This window comes from Ptychodera flava, chromosome 6 (assembly GCF_041260155.1).
Source record: "Ptychodera flava strain L36383 chromosome 6, AS_Pfla_20210202, whole genome shotgun sequence".
Lineage (NCBI taxonomy): Eukaryota > Metazoa > Hemichordata > Enteropneusta > Ptychoderidae > Ptychodera > Ptychodera flava.
The window spans coordinates 25,085,937-25,111,662 of NC_091933.1; the positions used below are offsets into that span (position 1 = coordinate 25,085,937).

The following is a 25,726-nucleotide window of genomic DNA, read 5'->3' on the forward strand; positions in this document are numbered from 1 at the left end:
AAAACACAACCCCATCAGCATGCAAACCAACATATTATGTGAGCTGCTTGCTGCCCACTGTCACTAGATCACAGTGACCCCATTCCCAGATGATCCCCTGATGTAATTGTGTGCGATGCTTTACCTGGTTTGAAGTCGTCTCTTGTGATGGTGTAGCGTTCTGTCTTAGAGGAGACACGAACTCGTCCATCGCCTGAATCGGATGCAGATGTAGTTATTTATAATTTACGGCAGCAGTGTCTTTGCTTAAGAGTCAGGAAATCATTGCAGTTGGTTTCATTAACAAGGATTTGTATGAAGGTAATGCTTCTATTGTGGTACAAAATTCGACAAGGGCTGGCATAACTGCTGTCAGCCCAATAAGGCTCTTCATGCTTTCTGCTGTTACTGTATTCAGTTTAAACCCAATCTGCTTTACAATTCGTGTGAACATCATCAAACTCCTTTGTTCATAATGTCTGATGGGTCATTCGTAAATTGTTAAATTTACTTTCATTGCTGACTTTGTCTGAATTGTTCACAAGTACACAAGTATGCCATTATAATGAATGCATTGATTAACCACTTCTAAATGTTTGCCGTATTTAAAGTATGGGGTTCAAAATTGGCAGATATGCATGTTAACTAACTGTTTTAATACTTGACTGCCGACACTCAACACTTTGTCTAAGACCGGTTCGTGAGTAAAACTTAAAAGCGCAATTAAGGAAACTCTATGTTTCCCTTCGCACGACAGCTGATGTGGTGCCAGCCATGAAACGGCACCACTACCTCAGATTCCGAAAAGCGGCACGCGCATACAGACTCACGCATTCGCTGACGCCAATCTCAAGTTTGCTGCCGCTCTCCTTACCTGGTGAGATCTTGACAGTGAATACACTTCCAGGGATGTTGTCGCCACCAAAGGTGACAGTGATTTTGTGTTCTCCAGCAACTGTTGCTGTGTACTGACAGAGGTAAACACCCTGTCCCTTGTCTGTGATCTTGGGATTGGCGCTTTGTGTGTTGCCGTTGCAGTCAGTGATCAATATGCTTACCACGCCTGCTCCCGCACCTGTGTGGATTCAAAAATGATGCTGATAAAATTTTGATCTTTTGGGGTTAATTTTAAGGTAAACATTTAAGCTGTTCCCATTGATTTTACAGTAACATCTAAAATGCCTGTATAAATGTTAGAGGATTATCGTCGACATCTCTGTATTGTTGGCAATCATAAAGGATACAAATACAGACTAGACTGAAAGATGAGTTGCTCGAGGGCGCTCTCTATGCCCCCCCCCCCCCTTTTTGAGAAACGGATCTTTCAGTCTGATCACGACCAGCAACACAAAATATATTCAAAAAGGTAAAGAAGGTTCTATATGGACAGGCAAAGTTAGGTAATTACGCTTTAACATTTGCTTGTCCGTACAAATCATATCATGGCCTCAGAATTCATTCTTGTCAGATAGTGTTGTCAAGTGATCACACCTTTGTTCTGTCCCACACATCATCAATAACTCACTAGCTACACCTGAAGGTTACCGGGACCAATCTTCCAGACAAAAGTGATCACACTCTTCCAGGGCCCCTCCCAAAGTTACTAAAGTTGGGACCCCCTAGGATTACATTCATTTGTAGTTGTTTTTTAGTATGGGCTAAGTATAGGTCACCGGTGTCAATCTACCTAAAGAAAATTATCATGTTGTTCTAGGAGCCCAAAAAAAGTTACCGAAATTGGAACCCCTAGCATTATGCTGATATGTATTATTTGGGGTGTGGGGCCAGTATTTTTTAATCTTAATTGCCACTCACTGTGACATAAGTTCGACAAAACTGCAAAATGGGCTTGAGAGAAAAATGCCACGAAACGTAGACCACTGGATTTGAACAACCAGAACCCCCTGACAGGTAACTTTCAGCAAAGCATACTCTGCAGAAACGTATTCCAAAAGACATAAATAATTCAATCCACAAGCCTAACAAAACTTTACTTCCTAACTTTCGTGAAAGTCAACCACAGTGCTCTTACCAGCAGTGAAAACTTCAAAATGAGTTGCTTGTCCAACAATGAGGCCGGTTGGTTGCAGACCAGGGCCTTTGGCAGAGCACTTCTTGGCATCTCCGGGCATGTCTGTAACGTTCACGGTGAAGGGGCTCTTGGGGATGTGATTCTTGCTGTACAAAACAATCACCTGGAAACAGAACACACAGTGAATGCAGTCACAACTCACAGTAAAGCTCTTGGAAATTTCAGCCCAACAATCAAATCTAAATACGTCACTCTAGATCGGCACCATTTCCTAAAATTTCTGAGTAGGCTTTGATTGGTTTTGTTTCTTTCTGATTTGGAGAAGCAAAAAACAGTCCGAATATATATTGTTGTCTTCTGATATTACACATGTGAAAATGTTTTGTTTCTTGTTAATTTTTTTATTCATTTACTGATTCACTTAATATTCATTCCTCAATATATCTCATCTAACAGTCTGTAGATTACTATTAAAAGTCACTCCTATAGCCTTTGCACATACTAGAAATGTCTTTCAGAAGCAGGTAGAAAGGATCAGATCATCTTGTAAAAATTCACGTTGGCCTCAACTTTGATCAATTCCAACCACTTACTTTGTACATTCCAGCCATCTTGGGCGTGTACACAACAGTGTAGGTTTTGTTCCTGTCATTGTTAAAAGTAACTTGGCAATCTTCACGTTGACCTTTGGGATTCTCAAGGGTAACATCTACTTTTCCACTGCCTGCACTAAAGGTTTCGATGGTGAAGTGGGTGGGTTTGGAGACTGCATTGCCTTCTGGTTCGATACCGGGACCATAAGCACGAACCTGCAGCACAAAGTTGTGAGATAAAAGTGACAGTCATGAATTCATACAAGGAGAACAAGCATTTGCATCACAAAATCAAGCTTACAGCATTGCTCAGGTCACATCTGTTTCAATTAAACTGCAGAACTCTGGGGAATTAGTCTAGAAGCCGCCTATATACTGACTCAGTCACACTGCATCATCAACGTTAAAATTCGCCATACGACAACTACTGCAACTTTCAAGAATTATTGAAACGTGAACATCAATAAATCAACTTTTGAATGGTTGGCTTGTATGGAAGGCCAGATATAGATGTACAGATAAACATCATCTACTTCAAGTAAGTCATTCAAAATACTTGGAATTCTGAGGAAGGGTTGGTGTCAATCCGAGAACAAGAGCGCCCCCAAGAGGCCATCTTAGAAGTTTATTTCACAGCTCATGTGGAATTTGATAGGCTATCTGTTGGTGTGCATGTTCATCAATTTCTTTTTTTAATCATCACTAAACTTTGCTTTTTGTGCCTTCAACATCCTTTTTTCCATTAACATTTTTCATTCAATGAGCAACTTGAATCATTATTGAAACCACCACAAATGAGTGCAGTTGCACTTTGAGATCAAGTAATTAAACTCCATACAATTGATGTGTCATGATCATTGCAGGGGTTTTTTTTTTTTACTTTTGGATACCTGTTTACCTGTCATCATAAAAACCAATAATTACTGCAATGTTTTCAACACCAATCTCAGTAAACTGGACAAAACACAAATTGAGAAACTTGGAAATTGTGCTGGTTTTTATAGCAGTGTTTACATTGCCACTGCAAAACGATTCTTGTCCGCTGCACACAGATGCTAGTATGATGACACATTACCTTCTTCGCATTGGATCGTGGTCTGAGGGGGGCGTTGGGTTTCAGTTTGGCACTTGGGAACTTGGATAGGTAGGTCATCATACTGAGGTCATCTACTTTGGGGTTTACCATATCTTCAGGTCTCAACACCTGTTAATGAGAGAATAATAAATTTTACAAAGTCAGCAAGAATAACAAAATTTGACCTGAAATTTTATAATAACATGATAGGTAGGACAAATAAAGCATAGCCTGTGACTCATAAAGAAATTGAGTTTTCCATGGCTGTAATTTTACTGATTTTTTTCAATGCGAATTGAAACAGAGGTCACAGAGACATGTTTGTGCAAAGTTATCACTGAACTCCACTATTAAATATTCAACATGGTTGGAAAGTTGTTTGACTGTTAGGTTCATGGGACAGTCTGATCTACTCAGTTAATTACATTAATGAGCGGAGCTGTGTGACGATGCCTCAGGCATCAGCATGACATTCCTTTCAAAACCTCAAACATCATTTTTATTGGGTGCTGTTGTAGATGGCCTGCACAACTGGCACTCTGACAAGAGAGAGCTCATTTTGAAAATTTTTCCCAGTAAAAAGTCAAAATGAAGAGTCAGATTCTTGTCTTTACGGTGTTGTTGTGCTTTGTCTCAACAAATAGAAAAACACACTTTAATTTCTTCATCCTTTCACCACCATGGTTCTGCCCAAACCCATCGTTATTTAAGGTGAGCGTGGAACTGTACATAGGAAATCGGGGATGACCAGGTGAAAGTTTCAACATAAAACCAATGTCACTGGAAACTTTACACATCAAAATGTACAGTCAATGCAAACAATTACCTGTGCAAAAGAATCACGACATTTTAAAACATAAAATGTATTTTGAGGAGTATATTTTTAACCCAGTAATGTGTGAGTCTCTTGCTTCTAACAGACCTTTAGAATGTGTATGGTCATACCATCAGCCCAAGGCATCAGTCACAGAGTTGGCCATCTTTAGTTTCACAAGGTCTCGCTAAACTTTCTGTATTGTTGCTAGTGTTAAATACATGCATGAAAGGCATCCCAATTTTTGAAAGTTTGTCTATTTGTACAATATGTTCAAAGGATAACTGCAGTCAGTGATCTTAACCGAGGAGTGTTGATTTCATTGCAAATGACTAAAACAGAGTAAAGCTAATAAAATCACGTCTTCATAAAATGGTTTATGGTTTTCACAGGCTGTTCTCATGGAACCTTTCGTATTAATCTCATATCATACTGTAATTTGATGTTTTGTTGGCTGACACATTTTCAGCTGTCATCACTTAATCAACTACATTTGATTCATTTTCAGTTTTAATGAACAGCCACAAATGATTTTGCCTGCCCTCTGTCAATCTTTAATCTTAATTTATTAAACTAACATTTCATTGCAATTGCATAATGGAGATCATTACAGATGCCTAACAAATTCCAAAAGGACTTCTAGGTTAAGAGCGATGTTGTCAACCGTTCCAACAGTTCCATGCCACAAACATAGCTTATCAACAGAAAAGAATACAGGAGTTTTACATTAGTCGAGAAGACGCTAACTTTAAAACATACGTGACACTTTCAAAAGAAAGGAAATGGTTTTACCTATCTGGGAAAATTCTTGATGGTGAAGACATACACCAGGCAGTGTAAGGTTTTCCTAAACATGTGTCTGGGCATAGCATTCCAAAGCATATGACACATGCAGTATATAATCGTCTTTGGGTCCCCATTTTTGACTTTTAATTCAAACTCACTCATTACCAGGTTGCACACATTCAGGACAAAAGACTGCTTGTTCTATGCAAAAGAACCTGTTTTGTAAGAATACTGTCTTCACTGGTTAGAAGAGAAAAAAACAAGGCAACACATTGTGCTATGAAATTTTAACTGAGCTTCTAGATTTTCTAGGGAGTTCAAGCTGTTTGAGACAAGGGACACAGCAATGTACCGTATAAAGGTATTTTTAACATAGCATTTCACATAGTTTGAATGGTAATATCATTTATGTCTCATTAATAAATGGAATTTTGACTTTTCCTGAAATTCTATGAGAGATCTGAACACCAAAGTCCAGTATCATCTTTCCGGAAAGTTGTCCATCAGGTTTTGGTTGTCAAGACGATGAACTCCAAAATACATGTACCCATGTTTCTGTTAATATGTAGAAAATTTTAAATTATGGATCCAGTTGTACTTGGTGCTCATAGTGTAAATTTTCATATGAAGAAAATACTGAAATAGTTGGTGTGCTTTCTTTGTTGTAGTAGCAAATTGAAACAGCAGACAGGGTGGCTAAGTGAAAAAAGAATTGCAGAGATTTTAGGTCAATTTGTGAATGGCGTATTCAAAGTCACTCTTTGGATGACCTCACCCAACAACTTTCCCAAATGCAAGCCATTATCCTCCAAAGGCAAAAAGCAAAATAGCAGTATTGTGATGGCATGACCTCACATTCCACAGAAGATAGAAAACAAGAAAGTTCAGTGGCCAGAAGCAAGGATATTCTATCCGCAGAATAGACCATGGCTTTTCATCAATGCGTTAACATGGCTAGAGTTGTAAATATTTAGTCTGCCAAGGATGTGAAACAACAGGCGACAGGCACACACTACAGGGTTAGCACTTAAACGTGCACGGTGATTACATCGAGATGTCATCAAGGACTTGGAGGTGAAGTTCAAACCTGTAAAGGACAAACGCAACTGTTTGGTATGGACACGGTCTGTTAACTTTGAATGCATCACAGTCATAGACATCTACAATTTAACAAGGGGGCAGGGCTAACAGCAAAGGTTCTACTAGAATATAGGGCAGGGCTAAATGCAGTGTATTCTGTCAGAAAATAATAAGACCCTAATCAATGATCATTCTGAGTGAAAAAGAATTCATGTGTCAGAAAGGAATAGAGGTAGGTATTTGGTATGATGAAAATTACTCCATAAGTTCTGAACATAGCTTTTTTCAGATTATATATAATAATGTTTTGTTTGTTTATTTATTTATATATAAATTTACTTGTTTATCCACACTTTTTATTGCAATTGATTGATTCACTTATGTCTGGAGCTGCAACTTTCACAATCCAATCCCCGTATCTGCTTGTCAGATCAACAGATGGCTTGCAAATTTTGCCAAAAAGGTCCTGTTACAAATACAGCCCATTGACACCTCACTAAACTTTTAAAATTATGAAGCATTTACTTTGAGGAACTCACATTTTCAAACCTTTCAGTAGCATTTCCAAGCACAAAGTTCAACTCTCTCCCATTTGAAAATCCCAGGCCATATTAGAGGTAGGTCCTGGAACTGAGCTAAGTTCACACACTCACGTGACATTATGGAAGGTCACCGGTTAAGGTCAATCCCCAAGAGACTCAGGGTCGATCCCAAGTTTCACAGAAAGAACCATGATTCTTGCCAGACCAGCATAAAATTCTCCTAGCCAATTATATAGATTTCTTCAAGGGTCACAAAACAGTTACAGCCAGTCAGTCAATGAAATCATGTCGCCTACTTGTGATTGTCTTTTCATTGATTTACAAATCTAAATTTTGTTTGATTGTCCAGAGAAACCATCAAATTTTTTTTCCTAGCAAGTTACGAGCCAATCCTTGCAGCCATATGAAATTTGATCCATCCCTTGATCTCAGCTATAGAAACAAGCTGACTGCTGGCAAATCTTTCATGCGGTAACCTAAGTGGTAGCCCTCCAATTTCAGTATGCGACCAGTGCAATGTGTTCTGTTTAAAGTACCTTAAAACAAGGTCTGGTGAAATGGTCCCGGTCGTGTGACAGAATATCTTCCAGGAGGTCAATACTATTACACTCGCAACAAAATTGCAACCTAAAAGTACGCGCAAGTGTTATTTTTTATTGATATTTCTATGCGCGGCTTTCATGGGGTCATTTTGCGACACTCAGGTCACGCCCTCAGCGGGAGTCAAGGTTGGCCGTCTGTGACGTCACAGGTGTGTTCATTTACATCGAATAGCGGTCCAACGCCGCCTTATCTCTGCCCGGTATCCGCTAACAAAACAGGCTTCGCGCTGCCCATTCGCCACGTTCGCCAATGCGAATCGAAATCCGAAGTGGCGAAAAAAAATCGATCCTAATTCGCCACAGTGGCGAAACTGATTTTTGTTTAAAAACTATGGTAAATAAAGAAAAAACGTGGGTTTTTTAGTCTTTTGTTTAATCTGCGCTTCTCTCTCGGCGATTCGCAAAAACTGTGTCTACTTCCGTATTATTGCGTTCTTTCCGTCGCGTCGTACGTATTTGCAATCGAGCCAAGTCTCGCGAGAGATTTGACGTCATCTAGTCTAGTGTACAGCAAGCATAAATGGCTCTCGCGAGAATTGAAACTTATACACACGCAATCGAGCCCTTGTGATAGATTTGACGTCATTTTGTCCAGTGTACAGCGGGCATAGGAACGCTCGCTCGCGAGAATTGAAACTTTTGCTATACATAGCAGACATACGCATTTTAATCGAGGCAACAAGGTTCGGTGTTATAGTTGATTTACACTAATTGCGGTCTAGATGTTCTGTGTTGTGCATTTTAATCACGGTCTTAAACATTCCATGTTGTGGTCGAGTTTCATCGCGTTCCTCGTGGTCCGGTATTCCCGGTTGTTCTTCAATTTAGCCTCAGTAATTGCCGTCCCAACGACGCGTTCCGTGTTGCTGTCGATTTGTATCATGGAGGACTCTACCTCCATGATTTGTATCGCGATCTCTACGTTCCGTGTTGTTGTTCGTTTTTAATGGTAGTCTCAACGTTCAGTGTTGCTGTTCATGCAGCTGATTTGCATCGTGATTCCAACCTTCCGTGTCGTAGTTGTAGTGCATTTTAATCACGGTCCCATTTACGTTTTTTACTGTCGATTTGCATTGCGGTCACGACGTTCCGTGTTGTAGACTAGTGCATTTTAATGGCAGTCACAACGTTCAGTGTTGGTGACACGTTCATGCAGTTGACTTGCATTGCGGTCCCAACCTTCTGTGTAGCGAGTAGCGAGGCAGGCTCAGCCGAGGGACCGTGGCCGATCGTACGAACCAGCCGAGACAAGCACATTATGGTTCAAACACTCCACACTTGACGGGAACTTGAAAAAGTTTTCAGTTGAGCCGTTCATGTTCTTGCCGCTTTCACAGCCACCAAAAGAACAACGTCTTCCCAAAGTGAAGGAGGACACTGTCCTGATCATGTAAGCGGAAACCCTAGAAGTTACCCCCCGTGGGGAGCTTATGGAGGTGTGAAATACTTCACTTCCCGTTATGAGATACGCCGTCGGGCAAACTTCGGAAAGCCGAAAAAAGTCGACTGGAGAGGCTCGGGGGACACGCCCACATTGCATTTTTCTTTTGCCATATTTCATAATCACGCGCGCTAAACGAAAAAAGAAATGAATGCAACTGTTTTATAGACCATCAACTGTATTTTGTGATTTTGCAACATGGGCATTTCACCAGACCCTTAAAACAAGTCCTACAACCCTGGATGTCTGTATCAATATAAAGACTGCATATTGTATGCTGGTACCCTGGATTTACAGTCTCAACCTGTAATTATAGGACGAGGGGGGGAATTGTAAATGCTCTTTTGTTTTAGTTTGTGTACCCATGGCCACAAGGTTATTTGGACCCGCTGACATGAACCACATGTCTTCCTTTGTCAAATGTCTGTGTTTGATATGTGAATCATCATTGGAACTACACATCCCAGATGACTTATGACTTGTTCGTCATCAGCTGTGCAGACAGCAGCAGATATTTCTTGGGAGGACAACCCTGCCATAAAAAAAAACGAGTCAGCTGACATTCTTGACCAAATATGGCCATTGTCCTTCTGAGCAGTTTGCCTTGTTCAGATACAGTTCTTTTCTTAGTTTATACTGGCTTTTAATTGAATCAAACACCTAGAATATGCTGATAAAATTGAACTGAATCTTTCTTAATTGACAAAATCTTTATCAGAATCGATAAACATTCTGTGTGATAATATTACAAAATGTAGTTGAAATGAAAAAGGATGTTTTGGAAATGAATCACTGGACATGCATTTCACCAGTATAAAGTGATAAATTATAACGTAAGGCAAAACACTTGGCACAACACTGTCGATGCTTTGCATTTGGAAAGCTTTCACAGGCTTTGATTAAATTAACCTTTTCAAAACCATGATTTGTTAGATCTACATGTATACACAGGAAAATTATTGTGGAAAGGCTAAGAAAGGATTAGTTTTGGTTGGATTAATAACTGTTACGACTGCATTTACACATTTTGCAGAAAATGGAAAACTGGTTCTTCCAAAGATCACAGAGGATATAATACTAGACAACATAAATTTACAAAGACTCTGTGATAAATATATTCCTACATGAACCCAAGCTGAGCGGATTAAGCACAAACCCTGTTAGTCTATCAAATGCCAATATAATTGGAGTTCAAAACTGTGCCTATGAAACAATGTGAAATCGCTGATGATCGAGTATGCTAGACTTCATATACGATACCCCCTGCGTTCCACTGCTGCCTCCCCGACACGGATCTGACGCCGGAACTCAACGCTCTATACCAGGCAACTAATTTGATATCAAACTGATGGAAGGGGCCTGGAGTGGATGAACTATTTTGCCAGACTGATAAAACTGGGCTTAAGTATGTGATGTGTCTGATATACTGGCAGTCCATGATAACAAATGAGCGACACATTCACGCAAACTATTTTTTTTATAATATTGAACTGCACGCAAAAGTGACTAAGCACTGTAAGATTTCAAAATTGTCCTACAAGAATACCTTTGAACAAGTGGTATTTATATCAGGTTGCGTGTACCAGGAACCAATCAATGATATACATGTATGTACCCGAGTAAGTATGTCTTGCTAATGTGGCACTCATAATTGTATTGAGCATACTGTTTAAATTTCAAAAAATATTTGAATATGATTTCCAATGGTAAAAGATTTAAGAAATTTATGGGAAATGGTTCCAGTGAGTCAATTCATAAAACTTTAATATGCATATAGGCAGATAGTGAAATTTCTCTCTAAATTTTGAATATCTCAGTTTGAAAACATGGTCTGTACGCCATGGGGAAATGCATAACATCCTATAGGAAACTGGAATACGTAAAGAGAATATTTGTGTAATTTAAAAAACTCTCATGTAGCACGCCAAAGTTATATTGCATGTAATTTCATTTGTCGAATTGAACACAAAGCAAGCAGCTACACTCCTGAAGTTTCATAAAGTTCTACAGTTCTCGACGTGTCTCTAAACTTTTCCCTGGTTGAGCAGCAACCTGCACATGTCGTTGGATTAACCTCTGACCTGGTAGCCTTGGATTACACTCTGTCAACTGGGACACTGTAACTCCATCAGACTGACAGGGGGGTCGGCATTGACAAGGCATAAGAGGGACAACGTATTGGACCTGACAAAGCAAAACAATAAGGGCAAACAGGGTGTTACCCTCTTCAAATTAAAGCCACCCACAGAAAACAAAATCCTCTTTTGCTTTTACTAGTAAAGCAGAGAGTAATCAGATTTGACAAATCTTTCACTGACACTACCTCTCCGACTTGCTTTACTGCTAGTTTTAAAAGTGAGGCAGTCTGGCATGTTCATGTCCATGCTAGCATTTCTGAAAGCCTTTAGAAGTCTCCTCTTTTACCCTAAAAATTCCGAAATAATTTCTCATTGAATTTGCCATTTTATAATCAAATTGATATTTTTTCTTTTGAAGTACAGCTATTTGCATCCACACATTGAACAGGATATGATTGGGTAGGGTAAAAAAGTTGAAGTTAATTCAGAGAATCATTCTTTCCCTTTTAATAAAATCGACATGCTGCAATTTGCAGCAGTGTGGATGGACACACAGTTGTCTTCTGGACACGGTTGTTCACTTGAACAACCCTGTGTCCTGAAAATATTTTTCTTATCAGTCCATAAACATCCTAAAAATACAGGAATGTTCTGTGATTGAGAGCACTGGTGGTAATTTCCACTTGGAAATATTTTTGATAATGACAGCAAGGCCAGTGATTCAGTTTTTGAACCCAAATTTGCCTGTACCGTCATGTTCAGGGGAGTTAAAATCCATCGCAAGGCAAATACAAGTGTAATGTCAGTACTTCTTCATGATGCGGCCTCTCTAATCTGAACTCTGGAGTTCATGAAGCACTGGACACTAGTGATCTCTTTTACCAAACAAACAAACAAACTGACACCTATGGTCCAACAGACAGCTGCAACAAACAGGTCTTCCTGACAATCTAAACTGTGTCACCAAATTTACAAACAACAGCTGCATGTGGTTGCAGAATACCTTGGGACGTAACCCTGCACAGGAGTTCAATTTCCTTCCCTCTGCAATGTTAAGTGTCCATTAGTGATAACATGTCAGAACATGGATACTGGAATTGCAGCGTTCAAACACAGAATTGTCTTTCACTTTGAGAACAGCAAAACTTTATTACAGCTGGGTGGACGAGATAGCAAATGAAGTTTGAGCTGATTAGCTGAATTTCCACCATAAAATTCTTGAACTTTTTCATCCCTAAATGATTCTGTCATTCTTGGTAAACTTTGCATTATGAGCTGGCATGAAACACTGTCAAACATTCAAAGATAGACTACTGAATTTGACGTGTCATATAATATTACATTTCCGTCCTTGGAATTATGGGGCAAGAAAAGTCATACGATCTCCCTTGTTTTTCTTAGGGCTGCCACCACAACATGGTAAATCTTTAAAAAATTTCAAGTGATCTATGAACCAGTAAATGACAATTATTCCATCTGATATAACAACATCAAAAACTTTTTTCACATAAAAGCCGACTCTTTAAATCAGATCTTATGAATTATGATTTATGAATTTCATGTCTTCATTTGAATGCTTCAAATACAAGCAGGCAGCTCTTGACAGTGAGAAGTATAAACAGCGCATGATGGGAACAGTTTCCCTCCATGGTTTCTATAATCATCAAAACTGCAAGTGTATGAACATTGTCACACCATGGTATGATAGGCATATCACTCTGTGAAAGTTCACAAGACTAAATATAGCAAAGAGGGGAGTTTATAACCTCAAGTTAATTTACATATTGAATCTCAGTGAATGTGTTGGTGATCTAGTTCCTCCGAGTTATGCTAATCAGCTGAACCATGTGTCTGACCATTTGGTACATAAAAGCTTACAGCTGCAGCTAGCTGCAAACTGGATGATTTCTCTGCGGAATCTCTATGGAATTGTATTATGAATATCACTTTAGCAAGTGTTCTGGCTTAGAGGGATGATGCAGGAATTTCTCTAAAATAAATCACGGATTATGAGACGGCAGAAAAAAATATGGCTCATTCGCTCTTGACTGTAAACAGTAGATTTGACTCAAGAAAACGCACAGCAGTAAATGACAGAGATTTCTTTATGTAAAGGATTGCAGAGAATTGAAATTGTACATTTATTATGAATCTGGCCACAGACAAAGGCCTCAGTGTGTTATCAGACAGCTGATGAGACATTTCACTGTTCATGGCCATGTTTGAACATAATCTACACAGCACTGTGTTGTGCAGTAAGGCTGTACAACATAAAGGACGGGGATGAGGAAAAGGGGAGGGGGTTGAGATTTCAATCTCACCTGAGGTACATCTAACCAGTCTTCTGCTAATTTCATGGCTTCTCTTGCATTGTCCAAGGCACTGCTTGGATCCCAGTCTTCCCAGTCAGGGCACAAGCCTGGCAACAAGGAAAGATGAAGTCTGATATGTTTACACGAAAAACAACATGCTAAAATTGACAAGCACAAATCAAAATGAAAATGCATCGCAACTCTGTTCATAACACAAATCTGTTTGTTTGTTTGTTTTTTTGTTTGCTTATTTGATTTAATGGTCAGAACTTTTTATTCTGAAAATGTCTTTCATCTACCTTGTTGATGACATCATTTGCCACACCCACCCCCCGCCCTACCCATCCCCGGTAAAGTAAATCCACTGACCCTGAGAGAATGAAATCAAGTATTTCATGAGATTATTCATATTTCTGGAAACGCTCAATTTATTCACAGTGAAATATATTCCATGATGTCAAATTAATTTTTGATGCTACCACATCTACCATCTTGCGATAGAAATGAACGTGACGCTTCTTATTCCAGTTATGGCTGATAACCAGTTGCTGCAGACAGTGCAAGTTGACAGTTCAAAGGTTGTAGGTCAAACCACCAAAACGTGTCTTACCAGGAGCTACAGCATCGACCAGGGCACCTATAGCTCTACCATCATTCCAGTCCACGGTAAAGTTTTTGATGGGGTTATCTGGGAGTTTGCTGTTAATCCAGGACATGAGTCTCTCCTTTGGCGTTGGCTGTCGGCCTGTTTCGGGAGCGGATCCCTCATCTTCCCACATTGGCATACTGATGGAATAATGCAAGATGAGGGTCCATATCAAACCTAGGATCAGTTTCATGCGACCATCGACGATATCTGCTGAATCTGAAGATAAAGATAAGGACAAAAGTTATTAGATGATACTTGGGGATTTAAACTTTATGCAAGAAAAGAGACGTGAAACTGAGCATGATAATGTTTGAAGAAACTGAAAATTCATTCTTCCTGTAAAGCTTTGTATGCTAAAGAAACGGTTTGTATTTGCTTTCATTTTATTAAGTCAGAGTGAGGTGCTCTGAACATTAGTGTGTGATTTTGTCAAAATAATACAGTTAACTTGAAGCAGCTTCACACCCTGTACAAAATCCACACATTTCCAGCTGTGTATACCAGCTAGACTGCAGGTCCTAGGTTTATGTCAAAATGCTTGTTAGAGCGCCCTCACCTATGCTTATGACATTTCAAACACTACTCTGCCTAAAGTAAAATATGCATAATTATACAAGATTGACAATTAGGACAGGTAGCTATAATAGCCAGTGTTTTCTGGTATGATGAAACACAAAGGAAAATACACTTGTTGTATAAAGGTATTGCATACACGTAACTTTAATTATAAGTAGATGTGAGATGCAGCACGTAAAACCATGTTATGCCAATAACGTGACATGACATAGGATGTTCACAACATTCCTTGCTACATACCATATCACACAGGCTCTTAAAACACTTTTTCCATACATATATATGACTATGCACAAGTATAGATGTTTTATAAATGGCCACAAATAAAAATATGCGAAGATATTTCCAGGAGAGGCAATTGGACGTTAACTGCCAGACCTGCTCCTTCTTATTCATCATTCTTGCCCGTCCAAACAAACATGGGGTGAATTTCTCCCAGGAGTCAAACCTATTATTGCTATCATTAATCCAACTAGCAGAATGATAGGGTGAAATCACATCAAAAACTGCGCGCAAATTGTCAAAACACAAGAGATCAAAGTTCAACCTTTTGTGCATAATAAATACCTTTGAAAATTTTCAAAATATATAGCTCTTTTGGTTACTTTCACATTTCCCCTAATCCAATTTCAATGCATCTACACCAAATGTAGATTATCTTATCCTCGAAAGACATTACCTTCAATATTCTAAATTTGCCAACAAAATGACAGCATTTCAACCAAAAGTTATATTCACTTTTAGTAAGGCTAACATGATAATGATAATACACACGCATCAGACATCAAGTATTTTTTTCCAGTCTTCATCCAAGGACAATATACATAATATAGTTCAAATAGATTCATTCATATCCAATACAACTGAACCCAGTTATCAACAGCCTATGAGCCCATCTCCATGACAAAAGTATTTCTATTCATTTTTCCAATAGCCTAATCCATTTGTCAAATGTCTTCAACAATAGATTTACTGAAAGTATTTTTTAATTCACTTTTTTTATGTCCTAACAACTAAAAGACTTTATAGCATTTGAACATTTCAAGTCATGTGACTATCATGTATCTTTTGTGGGTACAGAGGTTGAGTTTCAATGGGCGTTCAAAACACATATATGTTTTTCAACTCGACCTAAGAATAGCTTTTTTCCTGCCAGATTTTAGTAGCTGGTATGAATGAGGGTATTGGTTCACTTTGAACAGATGTTCGACCTGTATGGTTGTTCTGTAATACTACACTGACTTCAAAACTCTCATATTTATTGCAACATGTGGCCACTTAATCTTTCACAGCTGGGGTGGGAGGTGGAGAAAGTGGGCTTATTCATGGAATTCATCGTTCAGTCATCGTACTATTCTGTTTCACATTCAGCAGGTTGCATGCGGAGACCGCAGTGGTGCAGTCTCTATTATTCCGTACGAGGGCAGCATTTAGTGCTTCCTGACCTTTCTCTCACATGCATGCTCTTTGCTGCATGTTTCAATTTTTCTTTCCGAGGAACATTCTCTCTGTGAGGGAAAAGTAGTAAACAGTACTTAATGAAATGGTTGTCATCACTGGACCAGCCTGGTATGAACGTTTACAGAACGACAATTTTAATAGCTACCACAGTGTAGCATTTAATGCATGGAGCATGACGTCATGGTGTCATTAATGCAAAGATTATAAATCCAAACTGTTTACGCATGTATATATCAAATGCCTGTCACTAATATTAATTATGAATATTCATATTATATTATGGATTATGCAATGTATAAATTATAGGAAAGATCTCCTTAATGGCCTTCATTTGCAAGAAAATAACAAAGTATGGTTGTTTCTCTTGAATTTTCGTATTTAATGCTGAAAACTGATCCCTGATATTATTGAGAACCACATATTCAATAAGTATTCCTCAAATCTTTCTATGACAATACATCAAGCTCTACAGTGGAAACTCCTGTCTCTGTATACTCTGTACATGACCCAGCCAGCCAATGCAGTACAGTTATTGTTTTTTTCCCTTTTGGTTTCCTTGCATACCTGCTGATAACCATACACAATACACTGAAAAAGTGAGTATAAAACAGAGGATGTTTACACCGCTGTGTTTCCAACCGACCACACCTTGGGGCGCTGGTGATAGTTTTTGAGCATGTGTCACTTATATATTGTCCATTCTTCTGTCAGATTTGTTTCATACATATTCAAACATGTACATGGCCAGATGAAACAGGTGGAACTGACAATATACACTTTTGTTTACAGATGGCATTCTGATGGGCTAATGACCTCACGACGTGTACATTTATGGAATGGAAAGTGGAGTATTTCTTTGCTTGCTATGTGTGTATGTCTGCCCAAAGCGTAATGAAACTTCCTTGACGATGAAAAACAGGAAACATTAATCCCACGATGATAAACGACGCTTTCCAAGGGGCCCTCAAAATGGCACAGGTAGTTCCCAGGTTAGGCATTTTCTCAGTCAGGATAGCCAATGCAAGACCTTTGTGAACCCGTCTGTAGTCGACGGCACATGATCAGACCATTATGTGGAGATACACAGGATGACAGGGCAGAACAGCCGGCAATTTTTATATAACAAGAGTTTATATTGGACTGAACAGCTACTTGTTATCTTTGGTTCTCAATCACAGAGGAAGGAAGTTATGATTACCAACAAACTAAAAAAAAATATGCCTGGTAATTTTAAGAATTGGGTTCTCAATGTAGTAATTCAATTCTATATAAAACCACATTACACAAAATGGTATATGGTTGTGTTTATGAAAGTTGTACTAAAAAAGTAAGCATTTCTAAGTAATTATATTCTGACCTTGTTATATGAAATGTTTAAAAAAAAACACGGAAGGAACTAAAATACAATTGAAAATATCTTGCTGACAGACGTCAACAACACTTGCACTTCCCCATACTTATTCATTGGAATTCAGCGTAATTTATTTTCATAGATAACACCAACATTTGCCTTTCAAATCTCTTCTGCGCCATTTGCTGGTAGATGTTTGACTTGCCTGCCCACAAGTGGCTGACTGCCGATGACATCACACAGAGTTCACAGGGTCATGACCTGCCAAGAATGTCAACCATTTTGAACCCTCAGGGAAGCATGCTGGACTGCTTGATGTTCCCATTTTTTTTTTAGCTGCTTTGTTAATCAATGCAAAGAGTGCCATGATTCATGCTAGTGTAACTCAACAATACCAACGGTTCACACACTTTTTTCCTTTACTATTTTTTCCACAGCTTTATTTCTAAAACTCACAATCAACCATTAAACTTTTCAGGTATAAACCCGAGCCAGTATTAAGTCTAACGAAAACTGATCCATGTGGCACATCAGCTTTATGGCTATCAGGTTCACTTTTATCAAGGTCTGGCTAAAACAAGATCCCATCGAGTTGGTCTAACGGCAAGCAGCGTTTCACCCTATTCAATTACTAAACAGTTTCAGGAGACTAAGGTCATCCCAGTGTACTCTGACCTCTAAGAAGGATGAAAAACTTCTCACATTGCCATCAGCTTCCCAAGATGAAGTCTAAACACAGACAATATTTAAATGAAATGACAGTAACTACTTGCCCTTCCCTGAATTCCACTTCTATATCCAAGCTACCAGTCTGTCATATTACTTTCTAGGTCTCACGAAAAAACAAAAGCTACATGTTGTCTTTGAAATTCTTTGAGATGATTCAGTCAATCAGCATCTTCAAACCAAGATATTTAACATTCATTTCTATTTTCCTCTCTTTTTAAATTTTTTTTACCAAATAGCATGTGATGTGCAAATACCAAAATTTCAAAGCAAAATTCAATGACATTCAAATTATTGTACATCCAAATGACTGTCCTTTTTCTGTCTCTTTGTATCAGAAGTGGCTCTGTTAGGAGATGCAGAGATGGCTTTAACCCATTCACCTTGATTTTCAAATGTAGAGGTCCAACTATACCATACAAAATAATGGGATCAAGTCAAACCATGGTTGTAAATGGTTAAATCAGCTAATTTGGGGAGTCAGTGTCACAGAATGTTGGTGTTTCTGACTTATACTTGGACCACACTTGATGTAAATATAAATACTTGATGTAAATATAAAAATTCAAAACTATTCAAAAAATATTTTTAAGCGATGAAAATATAGAATCCTCCACAGAAGGACATCAATCAGAGAGAGTGTCTCAAATGTCCGAAATGACAAGTGTCCAAGCTATGAAATATGGACGTAGGTCAGAGGTCAAAGACATCACTGTCCGATCAAGCAAACAGCATGATGTAGCTGTAAAAAGAAGGTACAATTCTATCTGGATGGCCTTGAATATAGCATCAAATGTCACAAATGAATACATACACTTCATGTGTGGCACAGGTCCAGTCTTGCTAAATCCATTTGCTCATTTTTTTATTGCTTTGATCAGAAGAGATGAACACATGCTTTGACATGACTCTGATTGAAAGAATGGCATCTGTAATGGTACCTGTCATATTTAAAATCTAAGGGGCTGCATTTTGTTCATCTAAAAGGAATTGTTTATAGCCTAATTGAGCTGCATCGCATGTGGACAATACCACAGAATATTCTTACAACTTCATAAGATATTTCTGATTTTTTCATTCATTTGTGTCAATGCATAAGGTGCTTTCACGCCTTCAAGAGACCAATAACCCGACAACGCGATACAAGAGTACACACTTTATGGGTTTAATCAGGGAAAGCAAGACTGCCAATTTTTAATTTTAAATTTGCTGTCACAATATACCTCGTACATTTTTTTTTTTGTACACAAAGCTGGTTAGACATATAGACATTAATCTGTGGGAATTTTATTTGATAATGTGAAGATTTCATGTACTTTCTGTCAACTAAAGTGATTCTTACATTCCACAATGCCCTAACCAGCAAATGGCACCTGGTACCATCACAATCACCAGCAATTAACAGATGGTGCTAATTAAATGAAGTCACTGAAATTTGTTAATTCTACTTTAACTTTCAAATTTCAAAAACCAGTAATTGGTTTTACCAATTCACTGTGAGTGCCATTGTTTGCCTCTCTGGCAAAATTCCCTGCTTATGCAACTACGTACAATAGCCTGGTACTAAAGACAATACAAGACAATGATGCTCTTCATCCAGGGTACTCAACTCTCTCTCTTCCAACACAATGGGTTCAACTTCATTGTTTTGACAAAGGAAGAGCTGCAGTGTTCAGCCAAAGTGCTTGGACATGTTATAACTTTGAAATATATCCCAACAAATGGAAATACATTATTTTGAAAAAAGACTCCAACATCACATTCCAATTAGTCTCCTAAGTGTTTTCTTAGTGGGTTACAATTGTGTTATTTCCCATATTTATCTTTCTGCAGCTGTTGTGTCTGGAGGCAAAACTAAACAATATCAGAAATACTTCATCACAATGAAAAATTCACATGCCAATCATAGTTTGTACCATTGGTAAAATCATAACGCACGCGTCTCCTGAATTCATATGGTTTACAAAAAAGACATCTTGAGCGCAAGTCTCCATCCTGGATATTAATATCATGTTGTCATGGTTATAACTCAGAAGTTGCACAAATGTACTTTCTTGGTTCACATGCTGAGCGAGTAATAATTCAATGCAATGTCAATTTTGTGATATGCTGACACGTAAAAATGTGACAATGAGAACACAGTTATCAAAACTGTCAAATTTGCAGATTTAATCTACCCATGATTTCTGATCAATCCATTTACTACCTAACTGTAAGTTTCATTGGAATGTAAATGTTAAAGCAATATTGAATTTATAACTGTAAAGCGTGTCAACACATTGTGGATGTACTTTGTCCAGGCTATGTTTATTCAAAACAGAGCTGTACACACCAGAGGTGTCAATTGGTCGTTATTAACACCTAGTTAACAAATGAAGGGGTGATGAAATGCTATCAATGGCAGGGCAACCCACTTCAAATGTTTGGTTCCATCCATTTTGAAATTCTAATTATTGACACACCCTGGGTAGCATTGGATCAGTGTACAGCTACACGCTATGTGATACACAAGTAGTCCTGATTAGCTTCAAAGGGAATCACATTGCTAATCTCAATAGAACTTAGTAATCCACAGAGATTCAGGTTCAGGAATTAGCATGTATAATTTAATCTTGTGAAATGGAAAATGAAACAAATCTACTTTTAGTCGGACATGTCCAAAACCTCTCAACAACAACAATTACATGATAGATGTGGTTATAGTATTACACCACCTCTTCATTCACAGCATTTAATTACTATACATCTGAAAATTTCTGTCTTGCTACATAAAATACAAAATTTTACTGATTCAGTGAGGTTCATCACTGATGCTACAGATCTCCCACAGTGATATCTCTTCCATCAGTCATTGTCTCTTTTTGACAGGAAACTGACGACTACAATAATGTTTGCACAACATCTGATATTGAACATCTGTTATTTGAGGAGGAAAAGATTCAATCCTAATATTCTTAGTTTTTTTGTACTTGTAATTCATGTGAGTTGAATGGTGCCGGTTAAGGCTTTCCTTTTGATATTAATTTCTGCCTGAAGCACAGGAAAACGTTGACAGCCCGGTATCCTGGCAACAACAGTGTTGATGTTAGTGGCAGGAAATTTCATCTCACTCGGCACAAAAAGTTACAAACCCATTCAGAGATGATGAGGGTTTAGATCCCTGCTTCCAACCATTAAACCAATACCTTGACAGTTAGGTCATTCACTCATCTGTGAAGCTGAGCAAATCAATAGTTCAAACTGTGAGCAGTCAACGTGGTGTGTGGCTGGGAAAAAAAGACAACCATTCTCTTTTCCTTTGTTTGTTGTGGTCAGGTCAAATCAATCTTCACACAACAAGTTGAGCATGAATTATTGATAACGACAACTGCAAATTCCCACATAGCTTATACTGTCAGGTCAGTGTTAGCTTTATCACGTACTTGTCCTGATATAAATGTATCAATTTTTCATGTGGGATTTACTGTAATTTAAGCGACAATGTACAAGAGTGTATAATTGTCTTGAAGTTAAACCAATCGTTGACGCAGACTTAGAGATGCTCAGAACACACATCTGAGGAAATTAAAGGCTATAAAAATCAACTAAATCAATTTATCATTTATTAGATTTCACAGTCTAATTTACATATTGTCCACACAAATGCAAAGCAATAGTAACACATTATTTTTTGCATGTTTAATAAACACCATTACTTCAGAATTTTGGCTTTCTAAGGCTTTATATCAGTTTTTTTGTCATTTTTCACTGAAAATATCGTAAGCTATGACCTGATATATAAGTGGCTGTAGAAATGGAGAAGAAGCCATGAAATGCTAGTTGGGTATTTTCACGGTCATTGATTGTTCTTTATAGCGGATTATAAATAGAACTGTGTGACACACACAGCAGGAGTTGAATGAATGCAGAAACTGTGACCTAGACCCAAAGCTTGTACAGCTCTGATAAAGGGGAAAGGAATCTGTATTGAAATTCCACAAAAAAAGGCCAGATATTTCTACAGGTTGATGGTTTTTTATAAAGTAACCGCTTCAAACTGCCATTTTCAAACAAATATTACTATAAATTGTAATCCATAGACCATATGTATTTTTATACACATATTAAACTCTTGCAATTTATATACATCATGTGTATGCGATAATACCCTACCAGGTTGTATTATTTTTTGATATCAATATTTTAAGTGCATAAAAATGACAAGGTAGTGCTTTACCAATGGCTACCAGTAATTCTTGTTATTAACATCTACTGAGATGAATATCAGATTATAATATCATACTGTAGATCACAAGGTCAGCAAATGAGGTACAATGTAATTCACATTCATCCAGCCAGGGCTGGGTCAGTGATATCAAGGTCATGTGAAGGTCAGAGTTGGGTTGTGAAGCCAAATGAATCCTGTATAATGCTCGAAGGGTGATATTGTGGCATTTATTCATGCAGAGTGTGGTTGCAGGTATTGTTTCAGTATATATTTCTGAAAGGCAAGGGCTCTTTATGAATAGTGAATATTCATGAACGTGTATTATGCACTGTTTATTAAATCCACCGATATTCAATTTCATAATCTCTATTCACTGGCCTCCACAAGATTACAATTTTCTGCCATTGAAAAGAATAATTTACGACAGCACTCCTCTCCAAAATAGATTGTAGGCTGTTGGTGTCAAATATGCAGAAAGCATCCAGTGGATGTCTATAGCAACAGGTGAATGTACGGTCCTTGAAACAGTGCAGTGCACCGGATGTCAATGTTGTCTGATGTCTGATGCGGTACACAAACCAATGATTAACCTCAATGTTAACCTTTCAAATGATATGATAAGCTAGCTTAAACCAACACCTACCAAGCCCTTAATTTTTCCATATCTACGATGGGATCACCATTTATGATATGAGGTCACACATAAATAAGAAAGTGAAAATGTGAAAATGACCAGACGGGATGAATTTCTGTCACGATAAAATTCAACAATACTCTCATTGTCAACAGCCTGGCTATTGGAAAAATAGCCCAAAAAATTGTCTCTTAAAAAATTTTACCATTTTTATTCATCAAGCCATATCAAAATATTCACCTGATCCCACTCAGCATATGAGCTTGCCTCACTACAGATGAGTAACCATATATGACCAAAAAAACAGCGCGAAAGGTCTAGGGTGAAAAATCCCAGTCATCTCTACGTCACTGAAACTTTGAAAGCCTACTAGGAGCCAAAAAAAAACAGGGCTGCACTATTCCTTTGTCAGCAGTTTGGTATGTCTTTCACTGGAGGTGCTCTCCAGGGTTGCTGACCCTGTGACCTCTGACCTTAACAAATTTGCACCAGCCGCACGGAATGATCAGACTAGGTGTGGTCAAGTAGTGTAGGTTTGTCCATGCCAACATGTGTTACTATTCTGTTTTTTCTCTCTGTATGTTTTGAGACTGTGGGTGTTTATCATCAACAGAGATCCCTTAGTTATGAACAAGAAAAAAACACTGAATTATAAACATTTTCTCATATATTTATTACTTTTGGGCAAAACTTTGAAGAAACAACAGTCATCAAACAAACAACAAATGCACCTTGATGGAAGACTAATGGTGGGTTAAAATAAGTATTGTACAAACACACACTGCACAAAGGTGATAATAAATAAGGGTGTGTTGCCGATGGTGACGTCACAATTTCTAGTGGGATTACAAAAAAAAGACATGTCATGAAAAATCAAAACTTACAACACAAATGACACACCCACGATGGACAAAACATTGCTAAAGAAAATTTGTATTCAGCAGAGTTACAAGACTTTTGAAGTAATAAAGGCATCTAATAACAAATATTTTCTGGCCAGTTGAATACTGTACAGAATAAAATGCAGAAGGTAGAGCCATTGGCTTTTCCACAGCATTGATATTCACAACGCAATACAGTTTACAAAAGCTTACGTGTACCAGTACTAGTAATTAATATGAACACAATTAAAATATAAATATTCATACAATTTGTAGAGTTACGCAACCTATTATAGTATTAACTTTTTTATTTTAATATTTCTGCAGGGGATGGGTTGAAATGAAATGTCTTTCATGCATAAAATCATTTGCCTATGTGTCATATGCCAACATTCCGCAATGGCCGTACAACAGAAATGAAAGAACCTTGGGGGCCATGAGTAACTTTAAGTATATGAATGTCTGCCATCTGTGTACATTAAGAGTCAGCACTTTGCTGAATGTAAACTGAAAACCAAAGCCCGCTTGTTTTATTAATTGACCTAGATTTGTACAAAGGTGAAATATTTAAGTGCCAGTACTATGTCTCTCCCTACTTCCGCACAGGAATGAATGGATTTTGATGCTGGAAGATGCAGAATCACTTTACAAGAAGTACTTTTTGAATAGGTACTCAGTAGTGAAATGTGGAGAATGGATCAAACATATGAAATATTCAAAAGTCACATGTTTCATGCACAACCATGCAGAACTAAATTTATTGTGGAAAACATAAACATTCAGCCTTAATTAATTCCTGTGTACAGCTGCTGCAAAGAACTCATTCAAGATTGTTCAAGAAAAAGATTCGTGCAAGATATAATTATCATCAAGCGTCAAAATGTCTTCTAGCATTAATGTGTTTTGGTACTGGCTGGATCCATATGAGTTCCTGAATTCTGTACTAACACTAACTGAACTAACAGTTATCAGCAGCGTAATTTGGATTTTAGAAGTGTTTTCTTTTGTTTTCAAAAAAGAAAATAACGTAACAACAGCTGTTTGAGTCTAATTGCGTCACTCACACAGTTGTCAGCATGTTGCCCTTTCATAAGATGCATACACCCTAATCATTAGGCTAATCAACTTGTCTTAATCAAAATGGACAGTATTAAAAGGGGGGTTAATTTAGACCAACGGTAACTTTAGAAGGTAGATTGTAGCATCCACATACAGTCACTAAGAACTAGCTATACCATTTCTTTTTGTAATAGGAAGTGTAAAATTTACAACAAGTAACAGCTCCAGGACAAATAGGATGTTGATATGTGGAGTATATTGCAGTACTCATTTGAGACGATGCTGGGAGACTGTGTAATGCCACAGCTATGCTTAATTAACTACCATATGTTGTCATACAATTAAAGCTAAATTACCTGTAATTTTTTACTTCTTTTCCCCATATACAATACAATTTGTTTTTCTATTCAAAATATCATTATGATTGAATGCCCAACGTTCAATCTGGTTAAAATAGCCCGTTCACATGCAAAAACCAACATAACTCAATTTTACCATGATAGACCCTCCAGGGTCTATGGTTTTACTAAGGACAAGAATTCTCTCCTACCCAATAATACTGCAAATATACTGTACACGATGGGCAGTAATATTTGGAATTAGCAAACTGAGTGAGCATAACCTGTAAACGTTTGTTTTCTTGAACAAAAAAATTAATGACAACATAATCCAAAGTTAGCACTACTGCCCCTCTGACACAATTCCAGAAACCTTTTGTTTTTTGTTTCTTTATTATTGAGGGCACCTTAAGACAACAGAGATTACTGCTATGACAGAATAATAAACGCACTAATCTTCAAATGGACTGCCAATAGTGATACACTACATTGTTTACACCCGGTATCAAC

General features: G+C 37.9%; 1 protein-coding gene across 11 annotated transcripts in view; it reads right to left on the reverse strand.

Annotated features, from left to right (window-relative positions):
- LOC139135296 (filamin-C-like) overlaps positions 1 to 25,726 on the reverse strand; it is a 150,517-nt gene that overhangs the window by 80,903 nt on the left and 43,888 nt on the right. For all 11 annotated transcript variants that reach the window (XM_070702636.1, XM_070702632.1, XM_070702628.1 and 8 more), the window contains 6 exons: positions 13,945 to 14,199; positions 13,344 to 13,441; positions 3,680 to 3,808; positions 2,605 to 2,820; positions 2,012 to 2,174; positions 854 to 1,054 (listed from right to left, as the gene is read on the reverse strand). In XM_070702636.1, the coding sequence (XP_070558737.1) occupies positions 854 to 1,054; positions 2,012 to 2,174; positions 2,605 to 2,820; positions 3,680 to 3,808; positions 13,344 to 13,441; positions 13,945 to 14,199 (1,062 nt within the window). The remainder of the gene's footprint in view (positions 1 to 853; positions 1,055 to 2,011; positions 2,175 to 2,604; positions 2,821 to 3,679; positions 3,809 to 13,343; positions 13,442 to 13,944; positions 14,200 to 25,726) is intronic.